The sequence below is a fragment of the Gasterosteus aculeatus genome, chromosome 20 (genome assembly GCF_964276395.1).
Source record: "Gasterosteus aculeatus chromosome 20, fGasAcu3.hap1.1, whole genome shotgun sequence".
Lineage (NCBI taxonomy): Eukaryota > Metazoa > Chordata > Actinopteri > Perciformes > Gasterosteidae > Gasterosteus > Gasterosteus aculeatus.
Genome location: NC_135707.1, coordinates 3,830,455 through 3,847,888, shown reverse-complemented (window position 1 = coordinate 3,847,888; position 17,434 = coordinate 3,830,455). Strand labels below are relative to the sequence as shown.

Sequence of the window (17,434 nt, the reverse complement as noted above, 5' to 3'; positions counted from 1 at the left end):
GCTGCAGGGAATATTGATTGAGACACTTTTAAGACCAGGATAATGTTAAATCTCTACCGGATGACTAGAGATCTAGATCCAGTTCCGCCTATTCACACAAATCAGTGAATGACATTTTTCGGTTACGAAATTGTTGTTACGAAAACTCCCAGCTTTTGTGATATCTATTAGATTCAATAATGTAAAACCAAGAGCTAAAATAAATATGTCTTCCTTCTTTTTACTAACGCCATTCTGTTTCCAGCTTTACAGCCCCTCTGCTTTGCCCTGCCAGCTGTAAGCTGCTTAATTTAGGTCCTTTAATCATTTAGTCCCGTTCCCCCGTCTCTCAATGGCAGCCAAACGCCTGCACCATAAATGTTAAATGCATCTTGTGTTGTAAAGAAAAACCAGGTCTCTGCCGTCCATCCTGGGGAGGAGCTGAAAACGAACAGCAGATGCGAATAGCCCGCGATGTTTATGCCAGTCGTGGGGGTGGGGCAGTGGTTTACGAACTCCAGTTTAATCTGCTGCTTTGGCTTTATGTCCAATGGGAACAAATAGTTGTATTAAAAAAGATAATATGACCACGTCCCGAGCTGGGTCAGGAGGACAGCACCCGCCAGACAGACCTATATAACAGATTGAGACGTGCAGAAGTAATCCTGGTGGATTTAAACCTCTGCTCACACACCTTACTGTTAGTTATTTGCTTTCTTCTTTTTTGATATTATTGTTACTCTGGTCAACTGCATTGGACGGAAAAAAAGATTTTCTGTCCGTGGAATCGACCCCGAGGACATCAGGTCTTGAAACTGTTCCTTGGGTAATCTCTGATTACACTGAGTGATGGTATGTTTTTAACGGCAGTGACGACTACATGCAGCAGGGGAGACAGTAAATGTCCAAAGAGAACCCTTTGTCTTCCTGCAGGGGAGAAAACACGCGGCCGTAATCCTTCGCCCTTCACAGGAGGACAAGCGTACCTTTGTCAGGCTGCTGCCGGCTGTAGCTTTGTTGTCTTACAAAAGGCCAACAAGGCCACTTTCTGTCTCAGATTGAAACATAAACTCCCCACAATGGACTCACAAATGCAGAGATTAAGTGCTTTGGTTATGCAAGAAAATGTCTCATTCTCTCGCCAATTTCCCAACAACTGAGTAATTTGAGAAGACGATCTAAGCCGAGATTGGTTTTTGAAATGATTGGATCCGGGGGGGTTTTCCCCCGTTTGAGAACGTCCCAGAATATGAAACAATTTAAGGCATTCCACACACACAAGTTAGGTTTAAATATAGGCATTTAATACAGTAAAATGAAAAATGATCTGTATGTATGTTATGAACAAGACAGTAAATAAACAAATCAATCAATGCTGTATATGTGCATCATTGACGTTGTCTTTTACCGGCACACTAAAGAGTTGTGAGTAGTGCATCTACACGGTTCCATTTATGCAAGAGTGCAATATTTGAGTGACACTAATCCCCAGAACTAGATAAAGTGATAGAATAAGCGGAGCGCACACAAACGCCCCTGACCTAATATTTACAAAATGACAATGTTCAGGTGAGCATTCTCTCTGTCGATGGTAAGAATGTCACTGAGGCACATGTTTTCTCAATTATTTCTGTGGGTTAAAAAAATCAGTTTCTTCAATGTAAAAAGTAGAAATCAAAGCATCTTCTGATGGGACAGAGAGTCACCTGTTGTTATAACTTGAGTTAATAATATATTAAAAGAGAAAACAAGTGATCTAATTTGGAGAATTTAGTCATCCACTTTACAAATTTGTTTTGAGTATTTGAAATGTACATTATGAACATTACGGTATTGTATCAGTCATTTTGCACTGCTAAACAATCTATTCAAAGTAAGCAGTACTCGTTTCAGCAAGCGGCCCATTCTTCAATGCAGCATACCTGAAGCACACCGCAAAGCCCCAAAATGTAACCGTAAAGGTGAGGATCAGAATTGATTTGGCTAATCTAGTGCATATATTTATTTACCAAGTACCAAAAGCTTTGTAGCGAATTGTCTTTGTCATAACCCTCATGTGGGTGAACATAAAAAGCAACCCAAGGATCAGAAGGGCAAATCTTTGCATGGCTTGTGTTGGCAAGTGAAGACATATAAGCACACTTTTACAATATGCATGTTTAAACAAGCACCTGATATGTTTTGACAATGCAGAAACCTGTGTTAAATGCAAACGCTCTTCCCATGTTAATCCAAAGATCTGTGAAAATTTAAACTACTTTATACTTATGTGCTACATACAAAATTAGAGTTCACTTGCTATTTCAAATAAAACACTGAAAACAAATGATTTACAACTACAAGAGACCTCTGCCTTCAATCTGTTAACGTCTTTCTATTCCAAGATCATGTGATATTTATTTGATAGCAAAGTGGTTGCTGAGACACTCTAAAATTAGAAGAGGGCTTGCACGAGCCCAACGTACCGACTCTGATTGGCCTTCAAAGGGGGCCTTGAAATAAAGGTCTCTGTCCTTGAGTCTGAGCCAGCGTGGTTCCATGGGCAGAAGAACCCACAGGCCCCTTTTCACCTCTAGATAAGTTTCATGGTGAACCTGCCGCCGTCCGCTCCCTCGCCTGCACCACTCATCGAAGAGCGAGGGACAAAGTCAATAGTCGCCGTGTGCTTGATCTGACCTTTGCTCTGGCTCCAGAAGAACATGAAGACAAAGCAGATGGCCACTGAGCTGAGGAAGGACAGGAAGCCCATGGTGGTGGCGATTATCAGGGTCTTTGCGTCAAACGGGTACGGCTTAGACATTTGAGCCGAGGAGTTGGCCGCTTGGGAGTTTGAAGGCTCCAGCCAGCCTTCCTCTGAGAAGACGGGGATGGTTCGGTTACGAGGGAGCCCCTTGACGTACAGGCCGACGGTCAGGCTGTCATTGCCGGCCGCATTGCCCGCCAGGCACTGATACGTGCCACTGTCCTGCACTTGGGCAAATCGTACTTCTAGAGTACCATCGGGCAAAACTCGGATGCGTCCCGTTGGACTAACCACATTCTTGAGGGTGGAGATCCAGGTAATCGATGGGAATGGATCGCCTTCGGCCTTACAGGAGAAGAGAACCGTAGTTCCCTCTTCTACTCTGGCATCCTGCGGCCTGCGGTCCATGACACGGGCCGGGCGGCACGTAAACAGCCGGGGGAGCTCCTTCTCGGAAAAATCTCGGAATTCACGCTGACTCACCGCATCAGGAGACGAACAGGTGGGCTGATGTCCATCAAAGTTCAAGCGCAATCGGCGGCGGACCACCCAGAGAAGCCGGCAGTCACATGCTAGGGGATTCCTGTCCAACCGCAGCACCTGAAGGTTCCCCACAGAGTGGAAGGCGCTCTCCTCCAATGTAGTGAGCTGATTGGAGGTTAAATTAAGCATGCGAAGGTAGGCCAGTCCCCTAAAGGCGCCCGGCTCTATTCTCAGCAGGCCCCCCCCTTCTAGGTGTAACTCCTGTAGTCTTATGAGGTCCCCGAGCAGATTACCCTGAATGACAGTGATGGGGTTGTAGGACAGGTCCAGGTAGCGCAGATACACCAGGTGACGAAGTGCTGAGTAAGGAACAGTACTTAGGTTGCAGCTGTTGATGACAAGCGTGGTCAAGTTGAGACCGATCAGGCTGTTGCTAGCCACAGTGTCCAATGATGGCCAGTTTGCTATCAGGAGGCTGTGCAGACGGTGTAGTCGCCGGAAAGCGTTGTTAGGGAGTGTAGAAATAGTGAGGCGCAGCATGCGGAAACGCGCCAAACTCTTGAGCTGCGACAATGCCTCGGTAGGAACGGAGGTCAGATTGCTGCGGTCTAAGTTGAGCTCCTGCAGATTCTGCAGACCAAAGAAAGCGCGCTGTGAGATAAAGACCAGGTCATTCTCCTCGACTTCCAGCGTTTGCAGATTGATCAGTTCTTTGAAGGTGTAGTCCAGGAAGACCAGGATCTCATTCTGGCTCAAATCCAGAAGACGCAGATTTGACAGTCCAGAAAACACCCCGACCGGGATGATCTTCAGTCGGTTATTCTTAATCCGAAGCGTCCTCAGATTCTGTAAGGCCTGGAAAGCCTCCACCTCAATCATGGAGATTATGTTATCACTGAGATCCAACTCCTGAAGTTGCAAGAGGCCAGAGAACTGGCGGCGCCCAACAGTCTTAATCTTATTGTGAGATAAATCCAAACGTCTGGCATCACCGGAAAAGCCCTCCGGCACCGAGTTCAAATGTTTGCCAGAGCAGATCACCTCTTTAGCCTCCGGTCGGCACACACAGCGCGGAGGACAACCTCCTGCAGATAAAACCGATGCAACCTGGAACAGGATAATCCAGGCCCCCCATCGGAGGACTGACTCCACAAACATCTTACCCCCAGCCTGAGAAGAGACACACATGGAAAGACACTAGCTCTGCTGTGTTTGGCAATTTATGCAGAAATGTAAATTCTTAATCCCATGTTTTAAAAGAAAAACACAAACAAATCTCAAGCATTGTTTCTTTGTATTTCATTTATTTTCTTAAAAAGGTATAAAATTGCTTAAAGACGTACCGTTTCAGACTCGGAGTGCAGATTTTCATAACCAGCGGCAGTCAAATTGGAATCAGACTTGAGTTAAGTCCTCTGTAGAGATCTGGTTCCGTCAATAACGTGCCCTTTAGAGTGAGAGAAACAACAAAATGAGAGAAACAATTGCTGAACTTACTCACTCAGTTAATGTTCACACTTGTTGGGTTCTATAGGTGGAAATTCAACCACTGTTCCCCTTCAGTTTAAAGTCATCTTCCCCCAGCACGGTCGGTCCCAATGAGACGAGTGACTGCTACCAATGTAGATCTGAAGAGACAAATTCCAACTGTTCTGTTGCTGAATAAGTCTGTCACAAGATTTTGTGTCAAACAATATACACTTTAGTTTTTAAAGTGAATAATTCACGTGAAACATTTCTATTTACTGAAGTAAGATCACAATTAGGTAGTCTCTCATCCGAAGGAAGGCATTTAATACACTTAAAACACACATGCATTTAAATATTCATATCAAAAAGAAATAGAAAGTATGTACATCTTAAGTAGAATAAATGTGCTCCAAAATTATTAATGATGAACATCAAGTGAAAACCCAAATGGACATTTTGAAACTAATAATAATGTTAATGATAATTACACTGAAAGAAAGCAACCTGAGTTTTATTTAGAAAAGGTGTCTAAAAAGAACCTCACCCTGTGGAGTGCTGCACTGTGAAACATTGCGTAATTACTTTCGGCTCTTTCTAGTTGAATAAATGGGTGCTGGGCAAGTATGTGATATAAATTATATATTTCTATCTCCAAAAAGCATCATGAGAGCTGCTGCAGTACGTGCAAAAAAAGGTAACTAAGCCTTAAAAAAAAAATCCCATTTCTTCACACAGCATCAACAATGTCCCACAACTGCATCAGATCTCAAAACCCAAAACCCAAGCAGCACTCAAACATTTTTTCATCACCAGGAGAGATATAGCATATCATGCTTTGACAATACAGCCAAGACAATACGAATGTCAGACCGACTCTAACCTGCGGCCTCAGACGGTTTCCAGAGTTCTCCTCGCCCTCCCTGCAGTGTTTGAATGTCCCCAAGCTGTTCCGTCTTTATCTCGTCCCTGCTCGTCGAGCGATCCCGATACTGTCTGGCTGCACTGACCCACAACTGAGACTCAGAGACTGCCGGGTCTCCTCTCAGACCGATACATCCGCTCACCACTCACCACGCACCGATGCCGGCTTTCTATTGAACTCTATATTTGGTCGGGGGGGTTCTTGTCCATTTAGTTGGGTTTTTGTTAAGTCATTCTGATGAATACTGTTTCCTTCAATAATTTAAATTATTTTAACTTATATGAGTTGTATTGTTGCATGATGGCCTTGGAGACACTTTGCCAACCTCTCTCCTTCCCTGGATGCAAAAGTGTTGACACTAAATATTGGCTTCTAGCCTTTAAGGCTCAATGGCAGTCTTCTAAATGTGACTCTAATTGAGCCCCCCCCCCCCCAGCCAACAACACTGAGAGACAGAGACAGGCAGGTGTGTGGCTGGTGGGCTGTCAGCTGCTCAGCCCCTCCAGCCAATCAGAGCCCAGGATCGCTGCGTTTCTGCACCCATGATAGAGCGACGGTCCGGCCTCAACTGACCCGACCCGTCAAATTAGAAAGTGAGGAAATAGATGCATTTGTAATTTTGACATTTCTCACCCTGCCTGGAATGTAGTCACATGACCGTACTTCACTTTACAGTCACTTTACAATCTGTCTGAAATAAAGTTAAAGAGCTTATCTCTCTCTACGATTTGATTGGAAATGACATCACTGATGGCGGGCACAGTGTTCCTATTGACAGTTTTAGTACTACAGCGTTTCTGCTCCGGATAATAATCAATGATGAGCGACCGCGTATCATCGTCTTGCTGCCGGCCAGCAGCAAAGAGGAGGCGTTGATTCTCAGTTAACTTCTTCCTGTATGCATTAAGGGTCCATCATCTCTCTCTCTCTTTCTCTCTTTCACTCTTGATAAGTATTACCTTATCAACCATTGCTCAACAATCTCTGCCTGTTACTTTGGGGCCTGCAGCAAAACGTGAAAAAGTCACACAAAACAGCATGATTTTTTTTCGGGGGGGGGGACCCTCCTTTGGTTTGGAAGCCCTGAGCGTGGATCCCTGCGGCAAGCAGCCCATCGGACAGAGAGCGTAACAGTCTGAGCCCGGCTGGCTTTTTTGACACTTGCCAAATCGTTATTTTTAGCTCGTCACGGTGAGAAAGACGAGAGCAAATCCCCAATTAAAACAACACAACATTGTGGGGGTGACAGAGACTAAGCTTGTGTCTTTGCACTATCGTGTGTGTGTTTTCTGTTTGAATATGTGTGTGTTAGTGTGCTCAAATTGTTGAAAAGTGTGTGATGGAGTTGGTGTGTGTGTGTGTGTGTGTTTATGGGCCTCTGGCACCTGCTGTAGTGTGACGGCCCCTGAGATCTGATGCATGCGAGCAGCAAATACTTAAAAAAACAGCTGTCGGGTTGCAGAGCAGGAAAACAAGAGCATGTTAAATAAACAAAAACATCTTTGACATATACAACTTAACACTCTTAACACTCCGACTCCACGGGGAGTGTGTGAAATATGCAAAAGTAGAGGAAACAAGTTTAATATTGAAATATGGAGAAAAGACCCTTTTTTTTCTACGTTGCAGAGCGATCTCTGAACTCAACTCATCAACGAGTGCTCATGTCCCGTGGGAGTGGTGAGTGGGTGTTTCAGTATACAAAAAAGACGAAAAGCAATAAAAAAAATATGATTAGCAGGTTGAATGATAATCAATACAATTGTAATACAAAAAGATGTTGATCTATGTTGATGTTGAGATGAATAATGTATATAGTCATAACTGAAAACCTGTTAGGTCTAAAGAACAAGTGTTGACAAATGATTTCAGTTTTTTCTCATGTTACGTATTGTTTGACCATCCACATAGTTGGAATTACTGATGAAGTGTTAGAAAACCATCGAATTGGCCAACATGATTATTCGGTTGAATCATCAGCTAAACTTGGTAACCAGCACAATGTTGGACAGGGGGGAAAGTGAACATCTGTGGCAGCCACATAATCCTGTTTGTGTGGAGGAATGTGATCTTCACATAATTCATGTTTAAATTACATAGTATCTGCACAAATTGCAGAGCCTTTTACAAAGCGTTGGCAGTTTAGGCAAGCTGTTTCCTAATTCTAAAAGGCTGTGAGGAAAAAGCGCGGCCGTGAATACTAACGTCACAGAGGGGGGGGGGGGGGGGTTCGCCCGATGGCGTCGTTTAAACTGGCATGTGGAAGCAGAGATATCGAGAAGTGTGTGTGTCAGTGTGGCAACGAGCTAGAGTCCGTGACAAATAGGATTGTTTTAATAATGAGGCCTCACATTGAAACACGTGTATTACTTGGATTGATCAAGTATTGATTAAGGAACAAGCCGACGAGAGGTTACAGCAGTTTCCATAATCATAAAGAACCAGAAAAAGTGGATTTTTACGGTTTTAAGTGTGTGTTTCAGTATTTACACCCACGTAGCGCGCGGAGGAAGTGGGTCACAGTGACGGATCCACACACATCGGTCTTGGTGAAGCACTCTGCTGTGATTCCTCATTCTGACGAGGAGGACGTTGAGACGCTGCGCAACGTCACGCAAACCGCGCCGTCTGCAATATTAATAATAGCACAAATAAATGAGGGAAGGGAATTGGTCTCAGTGCAGCGCCTGTGCGTCGGGACAAATGAGGTCGTCAGCGACGATGCGTCCGATCCATGGACGTTTATCGGAGGGATGAGGGGAGGTCACACGTTGACCCGGTGCAGCTGACTGATGGGAAAATGACTCTTAACCTGGAACAGGTTGTTCATTGACCAAACTGTAGGGCAGCCGTTTGTGTTTCTTGAAAAGAAGAAAGAACAAATAAGATCAATCAATAAGGAGACAAAAGAGGGTAAAAAAAGCACCACAGGAGGAAGTCAAACTGTTCTCAAGTACAACATCCGAGTAAATGTCCTTATTTTTTTATCATTTTGCACATTTCCAAGAACCAAGACCTCAAGGTCATGTCACCGAAAGAAATGAGGTCCGTGTCCTGCAGCCTAAGAGGAGGAAAGCTTAAGAGCCAAATGGGAAGAGATAGCTCTGGTAATTTATCATTGTTTGGGGGGTCTATTTCTTAGAAAAGCGATCAACTCTTTAATCTCCTCTCTCGACTCTGCAGGTGGAGCTTTTTTTAATCTACCGGGGCCGGAACACAATCCCACCGAGTTTCCAACGGATCCTCAGCCAGACAAAGTGGCACAAAGTAAAAATGAAACAGAGACGTAGGTGTGTGGGCGGGGCTTGGAGGCCTCATGTCACCTGTCCATGTTGTGTCTTTGAAAGACGAAGACTGGGTAGCGAGGACAGGTATAGATTCATGTATTGTCATTTTAATGACAAATAGAGTCATGGGTTGATCGCCACGACTTGGTCGATTGAAAAGTAGCTCTCCAGCTGAAAAGGTGTGGCCACCCCTGGTTTAAGTCTTCTATGTCACAGCACGCCGTCTGTTTAGAATCGTCATGCTAATTTTGGAGTAGATGTAAATGCAGGAAATGCGTTAAGGCGGGGGCAACCGAGTGATCGATAAGTCTGTAATAAAGCGTTTTTCCAGTTTAGGCGTTGTCTGTATTTTTGTCTTACAACTGAAACCCTAAAATCGTAGTCAAATCAAATCTATATAAAATGGCTGGAACAAAACGGAGGTACGACAATTCTGCTGGAAAACGGAGCGACCGTCTAGACACATATGAAAATTGTGTATTCCTGTGTTGAAGTCTAATGCAAAGTCCTGACTTTCTACCCTGACCTCCTCAATAAGTCACAGCCAGCGCCGTCGTAGACCCTTAATATGGATGAGAAAAGATTCCGAAAGAGGTTTATGGTGGTGTAACAGCGTCACATTACTTTTACCCTCTGAGATCAGTGCAGTGCTGCAATAGATCTTTTGTCAAGTATTGGAACAATCTGCAATTTGTTTCTGGTGATTAAAGTCTTGGAGGGTTTTTCCTTTAACCTCATTAGCCATGAGCCATTTTTTAGGGACAGATGTGAAAGGAAATAGAACAGTTAAAGCACCTTGACCGGCCTGCAGGAGCTTTTGGTTTTATAATAAATACCCTTTAACCTGATCTTTTGCGTAACTATGACATCATTGTATATATTACGTTTATTCTGGTCCCCCCTGGAGGACTATAGCCTCTCCAAGGTCTCTCCATGCTGCCCATTGCATGCTAAATAGGCTGCAGCCCCCTGCGACCTTGACCACGAATGTGTGTTTTAGTCTTTACGTAATCTGTCCCACAAATGATGATACGGTTGCTCTTTTACACGGTCTGTCCTTAAATACACGATGTTCCACGCAAACAATTAGCTGTGTGACAAAAAGGGAGCTGTGGAGGAGCATCAAACTCTTGATGGTTGGATACCATCAAATTCTGAAACTGGAAACAAGTGTGGAACAAGGGGATTGAAGATGCTGTTTTAAAATACTGACCCTTTTATAATTTGGTTTTTAGATGTTGTTCTAAGGCATTTTGAGGTATAAATAACCTTTATACTTCAAAATAACCAACAACTCAACAAGTGACACAGTGGTACCAAATGGAGCCCCCTGGTAGACGTGCAGGTCGACTGATCCGCACTTTTACTTGATTCTTTAAATTATTCTTTTGAATGTGTAGATTTAAAGGCCTGAGACAAGAAGCCCATGCTATGTTACAGGAGGGTACCATCCAACATACAGGGAGACATGCGTCTTAGTAAAGGAAAAAGGACATGAAAGAAAAGACATGGAGATAAAAGAAACCCTCACATCTAAAGATGCTATATGCTTTTTTAATGCACGGACGTGCCCGGGGCCGGAGCCATTCAGCTCATTATTCATGCCCTGACCACATTTCTCCAGAGGCAGTGAACATCTCATCCTTCCATTCATCCTTCAAAAAGCCTTCAAATGACTGTGAGGCCTGAATAGTGCGCACTTCTTTGGTGGTCTGAATAGTGCGCACTTGTTTAGTGGTCTGAATAGTGCGCACTTCTTTGGTGGTCTGAATAGTGCGCACTTGTTTAGTGGTCTGAATAGTGCGCACTTGTTTAGTGGTCTGAATAGTGCGCACTTGTTTAGTGGTCTGAATAGTGCGCACTTGTTTAGTGGTCTGAATACTGCGCAATTCTTTGGTGGCCTGAATAGTGCGCACTTGTGCACTTTGGTGGGTTCAAAAGGGCTTTGCCCAATAGATTCTGCACCGAACAGATGTTTTCATGTGCAGATGTGCTTGAGAGTTTGATGAAAAAGACAACCAACTCACCTGGAGAGTGCATTTTTATGAAAGTGAAGACATATCCTGAGACGTACTAAACACAACTGTGTCTCAATCTTATTACCGTTAAGACTGACAAATCGTTGGGAGATTCATTGTTCCAGGCTCAGATAAATCTTCTCTCAGACAGCTCGCCAACTCATTTGGCTTAGCCCGGTATTAAAGTGCTGCCTTTTGGATAGAAGTCAAAGCTGCAGGGACTTACCTCGTAACACAGTTTTTTAATTTCTTAAAATGGGACAATATGTTTGAGAAGACCGTATGGCTTTTTGAAGACGTTCACTTTTTTAGTATTCCTTCAAATACTTTTAGTAATCCGAACACTTTCCTCCACATATTTGCCGTTACAGTCGAAGCGATGCAACGAAAAGCTTTAGTCAAAATAAAGAGACTACAACAACTTTTTGTCACTGAAATAATGATCTGGAGCCGCATGACAGTTATACAATATTTTGGATAGTCTGGAGTTCAACCAGGAAATGCAAATGAAGTGAACAGAGGACCACATCTTTTAAAATAATTTGACCTCACTTAAAGCTAAAGTTTAAAGATAAATTCTGAAGTCCCCACATTTCTTCTGAGCTCAGTGTTAAAGTAAACGTATAACACGTTTTGTGTGACTTTGGTGAATCCGAACTTACGCTTTAAAACGCCAAAGTAACACAGTAACACAAACTAAGTAACTAATCAAGTTAGCGGTAGATCAACAACTGCACCGTGTGGTTAAAATACAATTTATTTGAATGGAGTCTTGTGGCTTTGAAAAGACCATAGATGGAAAAATCCCTGTAGTAAAAAGGTTATCGGACACAATAATTAGCGCGTGAAGCCACTGCGAAAGTGTCTTAAAAGCATTCTCTCAACTGGCCATCAGGGGGCGACCGGTTTGCAAAAAGAAGTCTGATTGTATAGAAATCAATGAGAAGATAACTACCCGCTTACTGAGGTTGACAGGCCGCTGCCGAAGACATTTACAACGTCTCGACTCCCATCCTCGAATATCCAGATGTGGTTTATTATGTTCATCGGTGGCGGAAAAACAACACGACCGCCACGGGCCAAGATGGCGATGCTGAAATCGCCAAACCAGAGGCTTTATGACGCCATTGACGTCACGATGACTTGTCGAATTCTTAAAAGCTGTCTGTGAAGGTAGAAAGCTCAAAGTCCACAAGAGAACATCACTAAGAGCTGAGACACTGACTACGAAGGCAAAACAAAGACTCCAGTTTAACACTCGTCATACACGTATTTGCCCCAAGCTAATATCAATTTAGGTCTGGAGCCTCTGCGGAATATGGCCACACAAATCAACCCCCGAACACGGAGACTTCCTGAGCATAAAACGCCCACTGATTAAATTGCCCATTTGGCGGAATCCCAAGCGTCAAATCCTTGGTTCTCCCTCGACGGCGATCTGCTTCTCCAGAGCCAGTGTGTGTGTGTGTGTGTGTGTGTCCTCATTGTGACCGGAGGGGAGAGGACTTCTAGTCTTTGGTGCTGAGTTCACCTCTTACTGGAAACGCTGATCCGGGCTTATGTCGGACCGCAGGTGAGGTGACAATCGAATCAAACGGGAGGAGCCGTGTTTGGAAACGATACAGGGTTTTTTGGGGCGACAAACGGAGGTTTGATCAGAGCCGGGGTGAGCGGGACGCGTCCTGATCTAAACCAGCTGTCTCGCAGGGTCCCGCAGGGAGGGAAAGAGGCTGCCGGTACTGAGGGCCGTAATCTGTAGTCTGCTGAGGCCCTTTTTAGGGTTTATGGAACAAAGTATCCTGAGGATTACTGCTCCCAAGGACGACCAGAGTGCAAAAACAAAAAACAACAACAACAACAACAACAAAAAGACGCATTTATATAATGAACCAAGCTGGACAGTAAAAATAGTAATGGATAATTCTTCGAGCTTTTTACGGAGGTTAGTTTTTAGAGATCTAATAAATGCACAGAGATTAAAATAATATTAATATATAGGTCAGTGTTTAAGCCCGTAACACACACTACAAAACCAACCCAAATTACAGAAGTGTTTACGGCATTTTTAGGTCCGGCATTCTCAGCGTGAGACACAACCAAGTTCTCTGAATATCCAAATAGGTTGTCGACATATCCGGGTGAAGACAAAACCATCACAACAATCAAAATAGAAATATAATGAGAGACCGTCTTGCAATGGGATCAGAACCGCAGCGACCTCATGTCTGTGCTCTTCATCCAACTACACACAGTTTCCGTCTCCAGGGATACATTTGACAAAGATAGACTCACAAGATATAAAAATGGAAGATAGAAGATTAAAACTTCTACCAGAAACGTATAAGTGCTTTATTTCCACACATTTTTAAGTAATGAAAAATAAAATATATTAATAAATAATTGAGTCCGAACAAACTGCACAAATACAATCATAAAATAAACTGCCATCATGAAATTATCACATTTGAGGATTATTGTACTGGTTCCATTATGTCGAACGAGGGAGACAACCCGCAAAAGGAATTGTATAAATAACCAGGATAACGAATATAAAGAAGATTGTCGTTGATTTCGCGTTCAACAACAAGTGCAACTGATGCAAAGCTAAAAAGTGTGACGAGGGTTTCTGTGGAGAAGAAGCAGGACGAGGAACTCACCAGATGAAGCTCTTCAGTGAAGGACACGTCGCCTCTTTGATGCCCATCGTCCGTCTCCAGCTGCAAGACGCGTTCATCTCTGTGCGGGACACTTTCCCCTCTTCCTCTTCCTCTTCCTCTTCCTCTTCCTACATCCAACTGACTGACTTTTCCAACATCTGTCACACACCAGTCGGGATATTCAATTCACTGCCCTCCTTCTCCCTCGATGTCCCGTTTTTTTTTTTTCTTTCTTCCTTTCCAGGCTGCAGAAACACCTCCGGGGAGTTTTTCGGATAATTGCGCTAGTAGAATAATTCAGGTCGACTCCTGTCCGCGCGCGCGCGTTTGTGTCTGCGTGCGCGTGCGTGTGCGTGCACGTGCGCGCGCCGGGTTGTGTGCGGTGACGCGGGCGGGAAGCTGCTGGTTGCTGCGCCCTCTACGTCTCCATCCCTCCGCCCGGATTTAAGTCTGGATTTGCGCCTTAAATCCACATGGAACTGTAGTGTGACGTAGGACTCTATCGTGGTTGTAACGAGCCCAAATCAAGTGTATTCAATTGTATTTGCTCAAACATTTGGTTATTAATGTCGCGCTTTTGTTGTAAATGAAGTCATATTCCTTGTTCATGTAACATGGCAATAAAACGTTTTAAGTATAAGAACTTGGTTAGTTTGCATGATTTATTTCACTTCACAAATGATGCAACTACACTTCTCTGACAACTAAAGTTTACTTTGTCGAGGGTTTGCGTGGCATAAAATGAAATGAGATGCATGATAGAAGTCACAGAACCGGCACACGTTTGACTGTAAACCTGTAAACTTTACAGCTTGAGCTTCAACCTTTTGAAGAAACCCAAGAAAAATGTAACATTCCTCAAACATCAACAACTCAAAAGTTGTTAATGACTCCAACAATGCAAAACGGTTTTCAGATGTATACATAGATACATCGGGGTCACTGCGTAAAGATAAACGAAGCAGTGCTTCACTAGGCTGCTTCCCCAAAACAGTGATGCACACAATAGCGACTCTTTTCGTCCACAAAGTTAAAACACATCCAAGGTGCCAGAGACGTGCGCACAATCATTGCACGAGGCAAAGTCCCCAAGCTGTCAGCTCTGAAGGGATTTGTGATATATTTATTTATTCATTTTTCTTGTTTTCCCGCCACAGTGAGTGAGTGCTCGTGTGTTTCCATGACGGTCTACTTCTATCACAGCTTGGAGGCAAAGTGGGGCGGAAATAGAAGGGAAAGCAAAATTTCTGTATTCAACAAGAGCCGCACAAGTCGAGAAAGCTCCGACTCCAGAGGCGAGGAACCCCCCCCCCCCCCCCTCACACATACACAGATAAACACTACCGTCATGGTCAGACAGGGAGGGGACGGATTTATCCAGATGTTGGTTTTCCATTTGAAAACCAAAAGTCATTCACATGTTTCATTCCAAAAGGAGACATCCAACTGAACATAAAAATCCAATCGAGATTACAGATATTAAAACGTCCAAACTGTTTGTTTATCTGTTGCGTTCGAGCCAAACCAGGTGGAACATGTTGTTTTTGGTTTGGAACGTTGCTGCTCTGGTGGGTTCTTGTCACAGCTGCACTATTAGACGCCAGCATGCAATCCGGGCTTCCTTTGACAACAGATTCTTGCATTGTCATCCACTCCGATAAGAGTATCCACTCGGCCCGCTGGAAAGAAGATGGAGTCAGGGATTTTCTTCTCAATGCCCGGGATTGTTTTCTCAGACCGTAAGCAAATTTTTTTAAGAGTCGCCGAGCATTTGGGCTCCCGGCAGGCGACGCTGGATTGGGGCTCAACCTCACTTTAAATTTTAATTAAATTCTCAAACGCCTGTGGTTCTCTGATCAGAGCGGTGCAGCCTCGCGCTTCCTCTCTTCCCTGAGGCGGAACGCGAGGCGTCTGCGAAGGAAGGAAGGAAGCTGCTCCTGATGGACGAGAGGACGGAGCCTCCGACTGATGCGAAGAACCAGAGCAATTACAAAAGCAGCGTCCCACAATTGGATGATTCGGAAGTATTTCGAGATATGCTGAAGCCGGGGTTTGGGGACACTAGCAAATTGCGGAGGTGTTTGATTAGATCTGCCCCTTCGGGACGGGAGCCGATCAGGAAGAGCGTCTCATAAAGGCCTGACCTTTGGCCCCAAAGGCGCACCCAGCTGTCAAAATCCTGAAACTAACATAAGCATTGGACCAGATAAGTCGTTTGATAGAGAGCTGTTTATTTCACCAGTAGATGTACAGTATGTTCACACCGCAGTCCATTAGGGAAACATCGACTGGCTGACATCCATCCTGTCTACGTGGGAATGAGCGATAAACCGGTGCTGGAACTTCAGCCGGCCGACAAACACAATCTCACGTTCGTTCTTCACGTCGTTCTTCTCCTGGTGGGCGGAGTCGGGTCATCGGGGAGATTCAGCTCACCTGGTCTGACTGACCGGTCTCCTTCCCCTCGGCTTCCACCTCGGACAGTGTGTGTACAAATGTATTGACCATAGTAAAAGTTAAAATGTCTAACTAACGCTGCACCAACACCGTAGTCTGTAAATAAAAACTGCGTTTTGTCGCTGAAAAAAAACCATTAGTTCATCTGACACCTCTGAGTTTGACATTTTGGCTGTTGCCCCCTTTTTGTTTCTTTGCAACCAGGACACGAGGTGACATCGGTGCAGCAAGGTACAATAAAAATTAAATATTTGTGAAACCGAAAATAAACCAAAAATGCACCGTTTAAGGGATAAAATTGTAACATAAAAACACTGGCAACTCCTGGACTGGGGAGCCACGAGGAAGCGACCTGTCAATCAGCGTGTAGCCCCGCCCTAAAGCATGCTTTGCTGTAATGCAGAGGTCTTCAACAGGGGGTCCGCGGAGGTACTGCAGGGGGGTCGCGAAATATTTGGTTGATAAGACAATTTTTTTTCCACAAATGTCTTCAGAATCAGAATTGTATTTATTGTCTTCTTTATTGTTACACATTAACATAAATCCAACATATTGTAGCGAACGGATAAATTAATGGAGAAGACGTTATCTTTCAGTCCACAGCAGCTCTCAAGCTGGGAACCGGTTCATTCACAGCACCTTTCATGCTGATACGACAGCAAAGGCACCAGCCAATCAGATCACGTTCATGCTCACGTAAAAGCGCAAAGCTCAAAAATAAAAAATGGCGGCCGAAACTCTGTAGAATAGGGGGTCCCTACGCCATCTCGCCATCAGTTTGGGGGTCCTTGGCCTGAAAAACGTTGAAGACCCCTGCTTTAATGTCTACTTGAAAATGGGGCTTTTCAGGAACGTCTCCTTTTGCAATGTCTCCCAGTGACTTCTGGGTAATCCGCTGTCGTACACAGCCCGGGCCTCGTCCTATAGCCACCAATATTATGTCGGGATTATTCCTTTTCTAGAAGATCTGGTCCGTCCCGTACCCCTCTTTAGTACAGACAGAGAAAACAGACTGCCCCTTCCCTCAAATCAACAGGGCAATGGAGGCCCATATGAGACAAACTGGGCTATTTTTGGAAGAATAAACTGAGAAAAAGTAGAACTAATAGTTTTCTATTACTTCTTAATCATTTATCATGATCATCATCTTAACCGGTCGGCACTCAAAACCTGCTTCACGTTGTTAGCAGGGACACTGAGTCCCCGACGGGTTTGCGTCATAAAAGGTTGGCAGCTATTTTTTTTAATCCCCCTCTTGTTGTCTTTCTATCAAACATTTTCCAACATGGCTCTTCTCCAAAGCCTTGAAGCTCCTAATAATTAAACCTCGGTAAGCCCAGCGACGTAAATCTCCGTCCTCATGAATGGAAGCTGTGATGGACTATCAACTGGTTTCAAAAAGGTCGCACTAATGCTAT

At 44.2% G+C, this 17,434-nt stretch overlaps 1 protein-coding gene across 3 annotated transcripts; it reads right to left on the bottom strand.

The window, feature by feature from the left end:
- Positions 1-1,265: 1,265 nt before the first annotated feature.
- On the bottom strand, positions 1,266-13,999 carry lingo4b (leucine rich repeat and Ig domain containing 4b). Of its 3 annotated transcripts, XM_078094537.1 has the most exons (4): positions 13,560-13,995; positions 8,094-8,458; positions 4,549-4,652; positions 1,266-4,375 (listed from the first exon to the last, which is right to left on the bottom strand). In XM_078094537.1, the coding sequence occupies exon 4, from the start codon at positions 4,361-4,363 to the stop codon at positions 2,552-2,554; it is 1,812 nt and encodes a 603-aa protein (XP_077950663.1). In that variant the 5' UTR covers positions 4,364-4,375; positions 4,549-4,652; positions 8,094-8,458; positions 13,560-13,995; the 3' UTR covers positions 1,266-2,551. The 3 variants fall into 3 exon arrangements, with proteins under 3 accessions (XP_077950663.1, XP_040022433.2, XP_040022435.2); XM_040166499.2 differs by lacking the exon at positions 8,094-8,458 and having other exon boundaries at positions 13,560-13,999; XM_040166501.2 differs by lacking the exons at positions 8,094-8,458; positions 13,560-13,995 and adding an exon at positions 5,556-5,686.
- Positions 14,000-17,434: the final 3,435 nt, after the last annotated feature.

What these genes read in the sequence shown, in the direction of transcription:
- lingo4b (XM_040166499.2), bottom strand. Translation starts at nt 4,363, where the DNA reads ATGTTTGTGGAGTCAGTCCTCCGATGGGGGGCCTGGATTATCCTGTTC.